The 14442-nt window shown below is 40.5% G+C and overlaps 1 protein-coding gene across 1 annotated transcript in view; it reads left to right on the forward strand.

The window, feature by feature from the left end:
* Positions 1-14442, forward strand: part of LOC103600578 (unconventional myosin-Ie-like) — a gene marked incomplete at its 3' end in the record, with an annotated part of 111726 nt that overhangs the window by 69763 nt on the left and 27521 nt on the right. The window contains exon 2 of the mRNA XM_008584869.1: positions 7875-8018. Coding sequence (XP_008583091.1) covers positions 7875-8018 — 144 coding nt within the window. The remainder of the gene's footprint in view (positions 1-7874; positions 8019-14442) is intronic.

The raw sequence follows: 14442 nt of genomic DNA on the forward strand, positions 1-14442 counted from the left end.
GAGCGCCGCCGCGCTCCCAAGCGGTGCACTGTAGCAGTGCGCCACCGGGCCGGCCCTTGAGAGACTTTTTAATCAGGTTGATATCAGCTTTGCTGCAGTCTACTGATAATTCTTTGCATATATTTTTTTTCTCAGAATAGCGTTTAAATTAGGATTTTTTTTCTTCCATGGTACAGAGTGATAGTTTATTTTATGTGGCAAGAAATTGTTCAATTACTTTCCTATTTTTATTTCTGTTTCAATCAATAACATGAACAAGAGCCATTGGTGCTGCTATTTCTAGCTGGTCTGCCTCCCTCATTACTTTGGCTTCTTGATTCAATTAAAGAAACTTATTGTAAAGCTATCATCGCTTCAGAGACTCCAATTTTCAAACCAAAAATTAGGACACGTAGTCTGATAGGACTTTGGTTCATAAATCTATCATTAATGAAAATCTTATCAATGGAGATACAAAACCTAACTCACGTTTATGTATACATTTAATAGATTGCCTTAATTGTGAAGAATAAAATTCTGTGAAACTGGCCTTGCTCAAGGTCACAGAGGCATGTAAGAGGTAGAGTTTGTACTCAAGTCTGTTGATTCTAATCAACGCTGGATTAGCAAGAAGAATTGCATTCCCAAATTGCATCCCAAAATGTCTAAGACCTTTGCACTTGAAAGCAAGAGTGATGCAGGGGAGCTCCTTTAAGGGACTGTTAAATGCCTGCCGTATTTGTCAAGCTAGCAGAGCCACAGCCGAAAAGAGAGAGATTAACATCGGCATGACTCTTTCACCACTGGACATACAGTGGTCCTGGAGCCAGTGTCTACACTTGGCCTTGAGGATGGTATTGGAAGTGAGCTGTAGTGTAGCAAAAAGACCCAAAAAAAAGGAAGTCAGAAATCCCAACATCAAGTCTCAGAGTGTATGCAGAAATGCTACACAATATTGAACTCTCAGTAGGGTCGCATATACTTCAATGAATGAAACAAATAAGCTCATCTTCCAGATTCATTGACCCTTCTCCCACTCTCGACCTTGTTTGCCAACCTCCCAATGCACTTTACCATCTTCACCCCCTCCAAGCAGAGGCAACATGGTGCATTACAACCTTAGGACTCAGTTTCCCCATTTGTAAAATAGTGACAGAGGAATTATAATATTTGTGTTTTTCAGGTGTCATGAGAATTAAGTGAGATTATGTAAAGTGTCAGCACATATTTCTGATTTCAGTAAATGTTAGTTCCAATTACCCCACGGTTGAAGGGGGTGGTTTGTTGGCTACTGACTGCCCTGCCTCCAGCCCCCGACTCTTTCAGACACACTTCTTCCTTATACTGTGTCCACTGCAGTCCAGCACACGCATGCTTGCTTCAGAGATACATGTTCACATCACCAGAATATTGGGGGGCTTAAATTTCATAAAGTCAAAATACATTGCAAGCCCAATGCTGGTTTATAGTGCCTTGTACACAGTAGAGAGATAAATACTTACGGTTGATTTTCCATCATTTGTAATAGAAGTACATGTTTCATTCCAGTCAAACAGCAGAAATGCAAGAGGTAGAATTCCAGAATGTCAATTAAAAGATTAAAGTCTAACAGGTAGTTGTGTTCCTTTCCTGTTATGACTCACTGTGACAGAAAAATCCCATTAAAAAAACAAGCTCAGTTCAAGTGCAGACCAGAGTGTTACCCGTTGTCTATAGTCCACAATAAAAATATGGCTTGTCTGCCCTTCAGGGCGATGCACTTATAACATTGGGGGCGTTCTAGTCCCAGGTTTTCTGGAAATCAGATCTGCTGTCCTATTGTGCCCATGGACTAGCTAAGTGTCCCAGATCTGATACTATCTTGTTGTCTAGACAACATTTTCCAATCGCCTCTCAAGCCTGGAAGCAGCACAGAATCCAGTGTCAGAATGACGGCCCCAGCTTTTGTCTTAGAGAGCCTGGTCAGTACCCAACACCACTCCAGAAAATGCTTTCTTGTATTGACATTGTTTTTAATGATCTATTTATTTTTAAAATTTGCTAACACATGCATATGGTTTAAAAATGTAAACTGTAGACAAAAGTATAAAGTGGAAAGTAAACATCACCCTTTTCCCAAAACCCCAGGCCTTTTCCCCAAAGGTACCTTGTATATCTTTCAACAAAACAATTATAACACACATGCCTTTTTAAAATTGTATATAAATGCAGTCATTCTATATTTCTTCCACAGACTGACTGCTTTTTTTTCATGAAACAGTGTATCTCCAAGATCTTTCCATATCAGCAGCACACCCACGTTCCTTCAATGACTGCATAGTGCTCCTTTGCAGAGGGTGACATATTCTAATCAATCCCCTGATGATGATTCTTGTTTTCCCTACTACTAACTTTGCTATGGTGAACACCCTCGCACATCTGTCCTGGCATCCTTTTGAGGTATATCTTGAGGTGAATTCCTAAAAATATAATTGCTGGGTCAAAGAGAATGTGAATTTAATTTTATTTAGTTAACTATCTGTATATATATTAGTCTCGGTGTCTAAAATTTTGACACCTATTTCCAAATTGCTGCCTAAAAATACTGTGCAGTATACTCTTTCTAGAAGCGTGTATGAGTATGAGTGGTCACCCTGCCCTAGGCCTTGCCCAACACTGGGCCTGTTGTGTTTACCCGGCACATTTAACGACCTCCCTTTTCTGGGCATCTGAAGGGCATTTGAAGACTGTAGCTACCCAGTACCTTAGTTAACTCCTCCTTTCTCCTGGATGAATTGGAGAAGAAAAATGCTCCCTGGGACACTAGTGAGAGCATTTGCAGAATCGCTGCTGTAGGGGCAGGAACTCCACTGGGGCTGTCTCTCCTGGGAGCGAAGGTCGACTTTCAGGGGAGAATAATCCTGCCTGTGTGCGCTGACTCACCTTTGCTCCTCCTAGTCCCCACCCTGGAAAACACACATGGGAAAGTGAGGCTCCACCTTTCAATGAAATCAGTCAGGGACTCAGCCTGCTGAGGTTCCTGGCCCCCAGGCTCTTCCTCCTCCTAAGAGACTGCTGAGTCTTGGTGCCACCTCCTCCACATGTGCAACAAACCAGGCCCTATGCGGATAGGGGCGTGCCCCACTTTCTAGAACTTGCATGTGAATCAATTGCTTTTTAATGAACTGAATCATCATTAGAAATTAAGTGTGGGTCCAAGAAAGTCTGCTCTCTGTCCGGATCTAGTGGAAATTTCTCCCTTCTGATTTGTAATAACTGTCAGGGCTGAGAGTAACTTTTCATTATTGTCATCACTATTTTCACTTTTTNCCAATTACCCCACGGTTGAAGGGGGTGGTTTGTTGGCTACTGACTGCCCTGCCTCCAGCCCCCGACTCTTTCAGAAACACTTCTTCCTTATACTGTGTCCAGTGCAGTCCAGCACACGCATGCTTGCTTCAGAGATACATGTTCACATCACCAGAATATTGGGGGGCTTAAATTTCATAAAGTCAAAATACATTGCAAGCCCAATGCTGGTTTATAGTGCCTTGTACACAGTAGAGAGATAAATACTTACGGTTGATTTTCCATCATTTGTAATAGAAGTACATGTTTCATTCCAGTCAAACAGCAGAAATGCAAGAGGTAGAATTCCAGAATGTCAATTAAAAGATTAAAGTCTAACAGGTAGTTGTGTTCCTTTCCTGTTATGACTCACTGTGACAGAAAAATCCCATTAAAAAAACAAGCTCAGTTCAAGTGCAGACCAGAGTGTTACCCGTTGTCTATAGTCCACAATAAAAATATGGCTTGTCTGCCCTTCAGGGCGATGCACTTATAACATTGGGGGCGTTCTAGTCCCAGGTTTTCTGGAAATCAGATCTGCTGTCCTATTGTGCCCATGGACTAGCTAAGTGTCCCAGATCTGATACTATCTTGTTGTCTAGACAACATTTTCCAATCGCCTCTCAAGCCTGGAAGCAGCACAGAATCCAGTGTCAGAATGACGGCCCCAGCTTTTGTCTTAGAGAGCCTGGTCAGTACCCAACACCACTCCAGAAAATGCTTTCTTGTATTGACATTGTTTTTAATGATCTATTTATTTTTAAAATTTGCTAACACATGCATATGGTTTAAAAATGTAAACTGTAGACAAAAGTATAAAGTGGAAAGTAAACATCACCCTTTTCCCAAAACCCCAGGCCTTTTCCCCAAAGGTACCTTGTATATCTTTCAACAAAACAATTATAACACACATGCCTTTTTAAAATTGTATATAAATGCAGTCATTCTATATTTCTTCCACAGACTGACTGCTTTTTTTTCATGAAACAGTGTATCTCCAAGATCTTTCCATATCAGCAGCACACCCACGTTCCTTCAATGACTGCATAGTGCTCCTTTGCAGAGGGTGACATATTCTAATCAATCCCCTGATGATGATTCTTGTTTTCCCTACTACTAACTTTGCTATGGTGAACACCCTCGCACATCTGTCCTGGCATCCTTTTGAGGTATATCTTGAGGTGAATTCCTAAAAATATAATTGCTGGGTCAAAGAGAATGTGAATTTAATTTTATTTAGTTAACTATCTGTATATATATTAGTCTCGGTGTCTAAAATTTTGACACCTATTTCCAAATTGCTGCCTAAAAATACTGTGCAGTATACTCTTTCTAGAAGCGTGTATGAGTATGAGTGGTCACCCTGCCCTAGGCCTTGCCCAACACTGGGCCTGTTGTGTTTACCCGGCACATTTAACGACCTCCCTTTTCTGGGCATCTGAAGGGCATTTGAAGACTGTAGCTACCCCGGTCACCCCGCCCTAGGCCTTGCCCAACACTGGGCCTGTTGTGTTTACCTGGCACATTTAACGACCTCCCTTTTCTGGGCATCTGAAGGGCATTTGAAGACTGTAGCTACCCAGTACCTTAGTTAACTCCTCCTTTCTCCTGGATGAATTGGAGAAGAAAAATGCTCCCTGGGACACTAGTGAGAGCATTTGCAGAATCGCTGCTGTAGGGGCAGGAACTCCACTGGGGCTGTCTCTCCTGGGAGCGAAGGTCGACTTTCAGGGGAGAATAATCCTGCCTGTGTGCGCTGACTCACCTTTGCTCCTCCTAGTCCCCACCCTGGAAAACACACATGGGAAAGTGAGGCTCCACCTTTCAATGAAATCAGTCAGGGACTCAGCCTGCTGAGGTTCCTGGCCCCCAGGCTCTTCCTCCTCCTAAGAGACTGCTGAGTCTTGGTGCCACCTCCTCCACATGTGCAACAAACCAGGCCCTATGCGGATAGGGGCGTGCCCCACTTTCTAGAACTTGCATGTGAATCAATTGCTTTTTAATGAACTGAATCATCATTAGAAATTAAGTGTGGGTCCAAGAAAGTCTGCTCTCTGTCCGGATCTAGTGGAAATTTCTCCCTTCTGATTTGTAATAACTGTCAGGGCTGAGAGTAACTTTTCATTATTGTCATCACTATTTTCACTTTTTAGCTGGCACGCCAGCCGCTACATCTCTCCCTTTGTGCAGCGGTGCCTCACTCTCCACGGGCTGCTGGAAAATGAAGTGCTTCACTGAGTACCCTACGTGTTTAAAATGTTACCATTTTTAGTGGGGGGTGGGGGAGGAGGTGTAGATTTGTTTGTCGGTATCAAAAACCAACCAACTAACCAACCAGTAGATGTCCACCGACTCAAAAGAGGGCAAAAATGTTATTTTCTCTTTGAAAAATGTAAGCACCATGGAACAAAGCAGAAGGGCTATTAGTAAGTGGTTATTTAACTTCTGCAGAGGACAAGAAACAGAAGAGCTCTGTGTCATAGTGTGTACGTTTGTACCGATCCACAGAAAGTGCCTTCTCAAGGTAACCCACGTCGGTCTCGCCGTCCAATCTGGCTGTCCTCTGTGTCACTGCAGAGTGACGCATTCTGTCTGTCCCATCCCAGATGCTATTTCCTCCTCCTCCTAACAGCAGTTAGTCCCCAGTACAACAGGGCTCTGCAGAGTAGCTTTTGTGGGTGCCCAGAAAACTGGAAAAGAAGGGCAGGTGAGGAGGGAAGAGTCACCAGCAATCTTTTATCCGTCTGGAAATAGACCCTGGGCACTCGACGGAAATCCAGTGAGTCACACTGTGGCTGATGCTTTTTCTCTCTTTCTGCTTTGCCACAAGAGGAAGAGGGAGTGGTGAGGTCTGAGGTAATTTTGTAGAAGTGATGCTGCATGTGGTTCTGAGAAAGCCAAATATATCATATAGACAGTTTCCCTCTGCAAGACGGCATGGGTGGCAAATCTTTCAGAACCCCTTTCCAAAGCTTGAGCCTGTGGCACTGGCACACTTTCCCTACGGTGGCCCCTTCTTGGCAGATTTTTAAAGGTTGCTTTTCTCAAAGCCTCTTAGCATAGGTCCCGTGTCTTCCACAGAGAAAACATTAAACAACCTAACAAACTTTTAAATTGAAGTTTAATGTGGCTTTCATTTTGTTTTGTTGCACCTCCCCTTTCTCTCAGAGCATCCTGTTTTCTCTTCTCATCCTAGTTTTGGTGTCTGAGTGGTTGCCCTTTCTAGAAACCCTTATTCAGAGTTTTCCTCTCTTTTGTCCAAATGCCCCCAAGTAGTGAACTCCCCGGGTGGGACAGGAGCTGAGTCTCACTCAGTCTAGTGCCACAACACTTCCCCCAGAGTGTGGCACTTCCAGTAGGATGCATGCAGTGCTTGAAGGTGAGGGAACGTCTTCCAATATCTTGTCATGTGATATTTGCCATGACTTCAGTGTATTAGCGTTTTCGCCCACTGAACATAGACTATAATGAATGTCCTTCCCCCTTTCATCTCCCCTGGCAAATTCAAGATATTTTAGATCTATTTCAAATGGCTCCTCTAGGAAGTCATTTCTTCTGCCTCTCCCAGGACAAAGGAGTCTCCTCCCCACTCCTGGAACACCCATTTCACGAGTGTTTGTGTTTCGACTGTTGTTGACACATAAATCACGTTGCCCTGTCATTATCTAGGTCTCTTTCAATGGACTGTGAGCTCCCCAAGTGCAGCCACCCCTGGGGCGTCCATCCACCCCAGCCCCAAGACTTGACATATAGCTGAACAAATGAGGAAGCCCTGCAATCCACAGAGTGTTCAGAGCCCACCCCTGCTGTTAAGCTGAAAATCCCATAAATAGACAGGGCCGAGGCTCCCTCATCCAAGGAGGCCGTGGGGCTGAGTGAGGTCCTCCTGTCCAGAGTAGTCCTGTGATCATGTTCAGTCCCTCCTGTCCACTTTCTTGCTCGTACTGCCGTGATCCGTCATCAGTATGTAGCTCTGAATGTGGAAGGCCAATATTACATTGACGGTGATAAGTTTACGGAAGGACAGTAATGTAGATGACTTGAGAAATTATGAGAATACGACCTCGCCATTGTGTGATACATATTCTTTCCACCTCTGGGTATATAATTCGTAAAACAAGCCTGGAAAGGTTCTATTTCGTTGCTTATTTTCACTGAGAAATATGACAAAACAATAAGGATGAAGGAAGGAGTTATCAGAGAGAGACCATCGATTACATCTTGTGCTATATTCCAGACGCCATTTGGCACTTTAAGGATTAAATAAATGATGTTTTAAACAAAACAACAGCTCTATGAAGTGGGTCTTATTTCTGCCATTTTTCAAATGACAAAGGAGAAGCTTCAGTGACCCAGTGAGCTTAGGTGACTTTCCCCCCACTTAGTCTGCAGGTGGCAAAGCTGGAACTTGAATCCACATCTTATTGGTACAAAATCGTTCTCTGTTTGCACTGCTCATTCTCTCCATTATATTGAGGAATATTTGGGAAATTGGCAGCATTTTTTTTTTTTTTTTTACTCCAGGAGAAGATAAACCCTGCTAATAATTGTGTATTTTCTGTTCCCAGGGAAGCAAAGGTGCCTACCGGTACCACTGGCAGAGCCACAATGTCAAGCATAGTGGCGTGGATGACATGGTGCTGCTCTCCAAGATCACAGAGAACTCCATCGTGGAGAATCTGAAGAAGAGGTTCATGGATGACTACATTTTTGTATCCTTTATTGGTTTCTTTAGCCACTTCTAAGCAACGTCACAATATCTGCAGTAAAACGTGGCTTTATTCCTAGTGTAAGAAGAGCCGTCTGAAAGTCGGAACCATCTTTAAGTGCTCACATCATTTTAGCTGTAGCAGAATGAGGTTTTATATATTTTTGTCATTTGGTTCAGGCTGTGCAAAGGTCAAAAATGATGCAAAATTATTTCCTGGCATTTCACAAAGTCAAGATGCAGTTGGTAGTTTTATCTGTGGTACCGTCCTTTTGACGTGGTCTAGCCACACACGTGGTGTCTGAAACCTCTGCTGTTCCTAGACAAAGTCCTGGTTTGCAGAGTTCTATCGATAATGCTTCTGGATTGCAAAGCAGAGACATGTAGGTCCAAACTTAAGAGGTTTGAAAAAGATTGCCTCGTGCAAAAAAAAAAGCACAATTTCATCAGTTTGTCTGCATCTGTATGTTTACTAAACAAAGCATGAGAAGTGAAAATCAACTATTGAAAATGCCTGACATTTTTGAATTGTTCTTATGTTTCAATTTTAGCTTTCCAGATGCTATTTTTATAATGCAGAGTGGAAATTTGATTCAAATGTGTGTTGACTTCATTATGAACATAAAACTATGATATTTATTTAAGTTCCTTCAGGATGCGGGAGTTTTGTTTGGTTCAGATATAAAGATGTGTTAGTGGAATTAGTCTAAGAGTTAGTTATATACATGCAAAGATCTGTGTAAAAATCTGTATAATAGTATCAGAAAGTTTAACTTTGATGCTGGTGGTGACTTCTGAAGGTATGGTGTCATACATGATGTAGTAAAAGTAGAGTCTCTGCTACCTATATAACGTACATTTTAGATTTTAACCCAGAAAGTTTGGGGAGGAACAGTTTTCATAACAGGGGCTTCTTTCTATTATTTACACTGCTTGTTTGACTGTTAGTTATAAGCACCCCAAACCTGTGCAACAATACATTTGCAGGGATTGCCTACCCCATCTCTGGTGAGTGGGAGAGAGAGGTTCACCTCATCAGGTATTTATCCAGCAATACTAATTAACAGCATTATTCTAAGGCACTTGATCGATTCTAATACTGTGCTATTTCTTTTTTACCAAATATTTTCAGAGTTAAATTACTAAACCCCTGCTTTTAAAGGTTAACAGATATATTTTCATTTGTTAGCTACATTATAATAGCATCACTTAAAATTTTTATTTTATTTTATTTTTTCCCTTCCTCCCCCAAATTTTTATTTTATTTTTAATTGATAGATAATAATTGTATATATTTATGGGCTACAATGTGATGTTTTGATATATGCCCACATTATAGAATGATAAAGTCAAGCTAATTATTTATTTTTGTGTGTGTGGTACAGGCATTTAAAATCAACTCTCTTAGCAACTTTGAAATATTACATCATTATTAATGTAATAGCATCTTGATGGGGGTGGCAACCTACAGCCTGCAGACAAAATCCTGCCCAGTGCTATTTTTGTAACTAAAGTTGCATTGGAACAAATCCATGTTCATTCATTTACTTATTGTCTGTAGCTGTTTTCATGCTACAATGGCATGAAAGACTATCTGACCTGTGAAGGCTCAAATAATTACTTTCTGGCCCTTTACAGAAAAAATTTGCTGACTCCTGCTCTAGATACCTGTGCAGGGCTTCCTTTAATTTAACTGTATGGAAGCAGTTGTGTTCAGTTGTAAGTTTTTATTTTATTTTGTCAAAAACTTGAAATGTGCTTACTTTATCTGGACTTATCACCATTAAAATTTTTAAATTATTTTTATGTGCAAGACCCATAACACATGGAGACTGGCACATGACCCACTAAAAAGAAAAAAAATGAGGTGGATCTGGACCACCTGGGTTCAAACCTGACTCTGCATGGATTTGGTGACCTTAATAGGCTTTGTGATTTGTGTGCCTTAGTTTCCTCATCTGTAAAATGGGAGTGATAATAAAATCTCCCACATGTGGCTGTTGTAGGGTGAGATGGAATAATGACTGCAGTAAGTACACAGTAAGCATTCGTTAGTATTACCATATGCTAAGGCAGGTGTATAAGTTCTTCCCATATTTCCCAGTTATTTTCCAAACATTGAATTGTAAAGTTGCTTATTGGAAATTCATGTGCATTTTACCTTAGAAACTGTTTTAAATAGTGCATTTACAAGCTCATAAAAGTCTTAATTTCCATTGAATGTAGTTGAACATTCAACACATTTTTTGTTAGAATGTTCTTGGAACTTGGGATCAATTTATTGCCTTATTGACGTGGAAATGTGGTTTTTGATAAGCTGGGTGAGAAAATAAAAACACGATGTCAAGAGTTACCAGTAGTCAGTCCACCCTCAACCCAGTCAGCCTCACTCCTCCCCATGAAGACTGTTTACTCCTGAAACATGAGAAGCTCCTTGGGCAGGGACTGCATCTTGTATATTTTCTTCAAAAAACCAAGATTTAACAAATCCTTTAAAGCAATACATGTTCATTTAACATGGCTTATCAAATACAGTCAAGCAAAAGGGAGAACACTAAACTCACCTGTCATCCCATCACTTAGGTTAGTTCTTACTAATCTCTTGGTGTATATCTTTCAATTTAACTGCATACAGACATGTCTATATGAGTATGTGTGCTTTCCTATTGTTTTTAATTTTAACAAAAATGGCATCATCCTGCATCATGTATTTCTTGGTTTCCCGCATAATTCTTGGCGTGGTACATTGTAGTAAGTGTTCATTGAAAAATCTCTTGCCTATCAAGACTTGCTTTTTAAATTCAGACAACAGAATTTTCATGTGACTCACACAGAGGGGGCTGATTACATGCCTTTGAATTAATGCCTCTGAATCAATGACTGGCTAATCATTACCAAGGAAATGAGTTACTTGACCACTAATGACTTTGTGTTTTAATAATCTCTACCCACTGAATATATGGGAAGCCCAGCATAAATGTGCTTTCTATCTAGCACAGAGTGGCTTTCAACTTTGAGAAAGCGTGATGTATGTTTACAAAATAATATTAGGGTCTGGCAGCAAATCTTTTCCTCCGATAAGTGATAAAGACCTCCTTTATGACTTCATTGTTAAGGGATTACTACAATAGAGTAGCATTATTGGATATGAGGGTTTATTTTTTTCTCTCTCCTATGTGTAACTGTTAAGTCAAGAAGAAATTCGATTTCACATTAAGTTATAGAATTGCTCATTTTACCTCTTCTACATCTAATACCAGCACATTGTCTCCTATTGGAGGTCAGCATTTGGAACAATCAATGGTTAATGTATTCAGGCTGAATGCACATGTCTTTGTTCTATATTAGGGAAAAAAATCTACTTAGAAAATGCTGACACTGTTTACCAATAAAACCTCATATTTTGGAGCTATTTACCCTAAGACAAGGAAGGTTTAATTTACCATCCATTTGTAGTGAATGTGGCCACACTTCTCACAAAAACATCCTAAAATATATAAGAAAAACATTGCAGTATTCTTTCTTGTGCTTGGCCAGACATCATTTCTAGCCACTTGGCTGATGAAAATAGTTCCTGGTGCAGAGCGCTGCAAGATCGTCTAGTCCAAGCTTTCTCCAAACTTGTTTTTATTCAAAGACCACACTCAAGTGTGTTTAACATTTTTAATCTTTGAATTAGGAGGTCAAGCGTTTGTGCCAGGCCAAATGAAGCTGAAGGCAGTGTAGTTGCTCTGAGTGAAGTTTGGCCCTTAGCAGCCAGTTTACATGGAGGGGCAGTGTGCTACAGTGAGATGAACATTGGTCTGGCAGCTGGAGCCACGGGCTTCAGTTCCAGCTCGACCATTTTCCATTATTTTCCATTTTCTTTGGGTAAGTCACTTCACCTCCCTGCACCATCTCAGTGATAAATCCAGGGACTTGACCTGTGTGGGCCGTTTGGGGGAATTCACTGACTATTAAAATGTCTTTTTTTTAAGTTAAACTTGAAGTAGGCAAGAGAGCATGTCCAGGGTCCTCGGCAAGGGGCTGGGGGCCACAGCCCCCTCCACCCAGAAGCAGGCAAGAGAGCACACCCAGGGTCTTAGGCAAGGAGCCAATGGCCACAGCCCCTTCCACCTGGAAGTAGGCAAGAGAGCATGCCTGGGGTCCTAAGCAAGGAGCCAAGGGCTGCAGCCCCTTCCGCCCAGATGCAGGCAAGAGAGCATGCCCAGGATCCTAGGCAAGGAGCTGAGGGCAGTACCCCCCCACCCAAAAGCAGACAAGAGAGCATGCCAAAAACATTCTGCACGGGTGGCCCACTGAACACTCAACTGCACTGATACAAGGAGAGTCATCAGCAGAGACCAGAAAAAGAAGAGGACATCTTTCTCCTCAAAGCCCACTCTAGAGTAATAAAAGAAGCAACTGCTGTACCAGATGACAGACATCATCACAGAGATACAGAAATACAAAAACCCAAGAAAATATGACACCACCATAAGAATATAGTAATTCTCAAATACCAGACCTTATAGAGCAGGAAACCCTTGAAATGACTGAAAGGGAATCTTAACAAAACTCACTAAGATATGAGAAGACTCAGTTAGACAACACAGTGAAATGGGGGGGAAAAAAAATCCAGGATATGAAGGAGGAAATTTACAGAGACTAATACCTTAAAAAAGAATGTAGCAGAACTCATGGAACTGAAAGATTCACTCAATGAAATAAAAAACACAACCAATAGCTTAAGCAGCAGGCTAGAACAAGCAGAAGAAAGAATTTCTGATCTTGAAGATAGTCTTTTTAAAATAACCCAGGTGGACAAAAAAAAGGAAAAAAGAATTTTTAAAAAATGAAGAAAATCCAAGAGAGCTAGCAGACAAACTTAAGCATACAAACATTTGAATCAAGAGTGTTCCAGAAGGGGAGGAGAAAGGAAAAGGCATGGAAAAACTGTTCAATGAAATAATAATAGAAAACTTCCCAGATAGAGGGAGAGACACGGACTTTCAGATCTAGGAGGCTCAAAGATCCCCAAACAGATTCAACCAAAAAGATCCTCTCCAAGAGACATTATGATCAAACTGGCAAAGCTCAAAAACAAAGACAGAATCTCAAAAGAAGCAAGAGAAAAGCACTAAGTCACCTATCAGACTAACAGCAGACTTCTCAACAGAAACTCTACAGGCCAGAAGAAAATGGGATGATATATTCAAAATACTAAAAGAAAAAAACTGCCAGCCAAGAATACTATACCCAGCAAAGCTATCCTTCAGAAATGAGGGGAAAATGGTGTATTAGCCAGACAAACAAAAACTCAGGAGTTCACCACCACATGACCAGCCCTACAAGAAATCCTGAAGGAAATTCTGTATCTGGAATCCAAAAAACAATAATCACTACCACAGATACACAAGAAAGAACAAAACCCACTGGTAGAACAAAAATGCAAATGAGAACGAGAAAGAAACTAAATCTTACCACCATAAAAAGCTATAGTGACAATGTAATAATGCCCCTACTTTATTTCTGATTTTAGTAATTTTGGTCTTCTCTCTTTTTTCTTGATCAGTCTAGATAAAGGTTTACAAATTTTGTTGATCTTTTTAAAGAATCAAGTTTTTGTTTTGTTGATTTTCTGTTTTTTAATTCCCTATTCCATGTATTTCTGTTGTAATCTTTGTTGTTTTCTGTTTATATTTGCTTTTGGTTTAGTTTGCTCTACTTTTTCTATTTTCTTTTCTTTTTTTTTTTTTTTTTCTTTTTAAAAAAGATGACCAGTAAGGGGATCTTAACCCTTGATTTGGTGTTGTCAGCACCATGCTCACCCATTGAGCTAACCAGCCATCCCTATATGGGATCCAAACCCATGGCCTTGGTGTTATCAGCACCACTCTCTCCCAAGTGAGCCATGGGCCAGCCCCTACTTTTTCTATTTTCTTAAGGTACAGGTTTATATTGCTGATTTGAGATTTTTTCTTATTTTTTATATAGGTGTTTTCAAATATAAATTTTCCTATAAGCACCGAATGAGCCCTGCATCCTATAAATTTTAATATGTTTCACTTTGATCTTTATCTCAAAGTACTCTCTAATTTTTCTTTTTACCAATTGTTTATTTAGGAGAGTATTGTACAATTTCCACACATTTGTGACTTTGCTAAATTTCTGTTATTGTGGTCAGAGAACATATTTTCTATGATCTTAGTCTTTGTTAAAAAAGGACAAATTTAATGGGATTATATCAAACTAAAGAGCTTCTGCACAACAAAAGAAACAATTAACAGAGCTAAAAGACAACCAACAGAGTGGGAGAAAATATTTGCAAAATATACATCTGACAAAGGATTAATATCCAGAATATACAAGGAACTCAAACAACTTTACAAGAAAAAAACAAGCAACCCAATTAAAAAATGGGCAAAAGAGCTAAATAGACATTTCTC

This window comes from Galeopterus variegatus, unplaced genomic scaffold, assembly GCF_000696425.1.
Source record: "Galeopterus variegatus unplaced genomic scaffold, G_variegatus-3.0.2 Scaffold3393, whole genome shotgun sequence".
Lineage (NCBI taxonomy): Eukaryota > Metazoa > Chordata > Mammalia > Dermoptera > Cynocephalidae > Galeopterus > Galeopterus variegatus.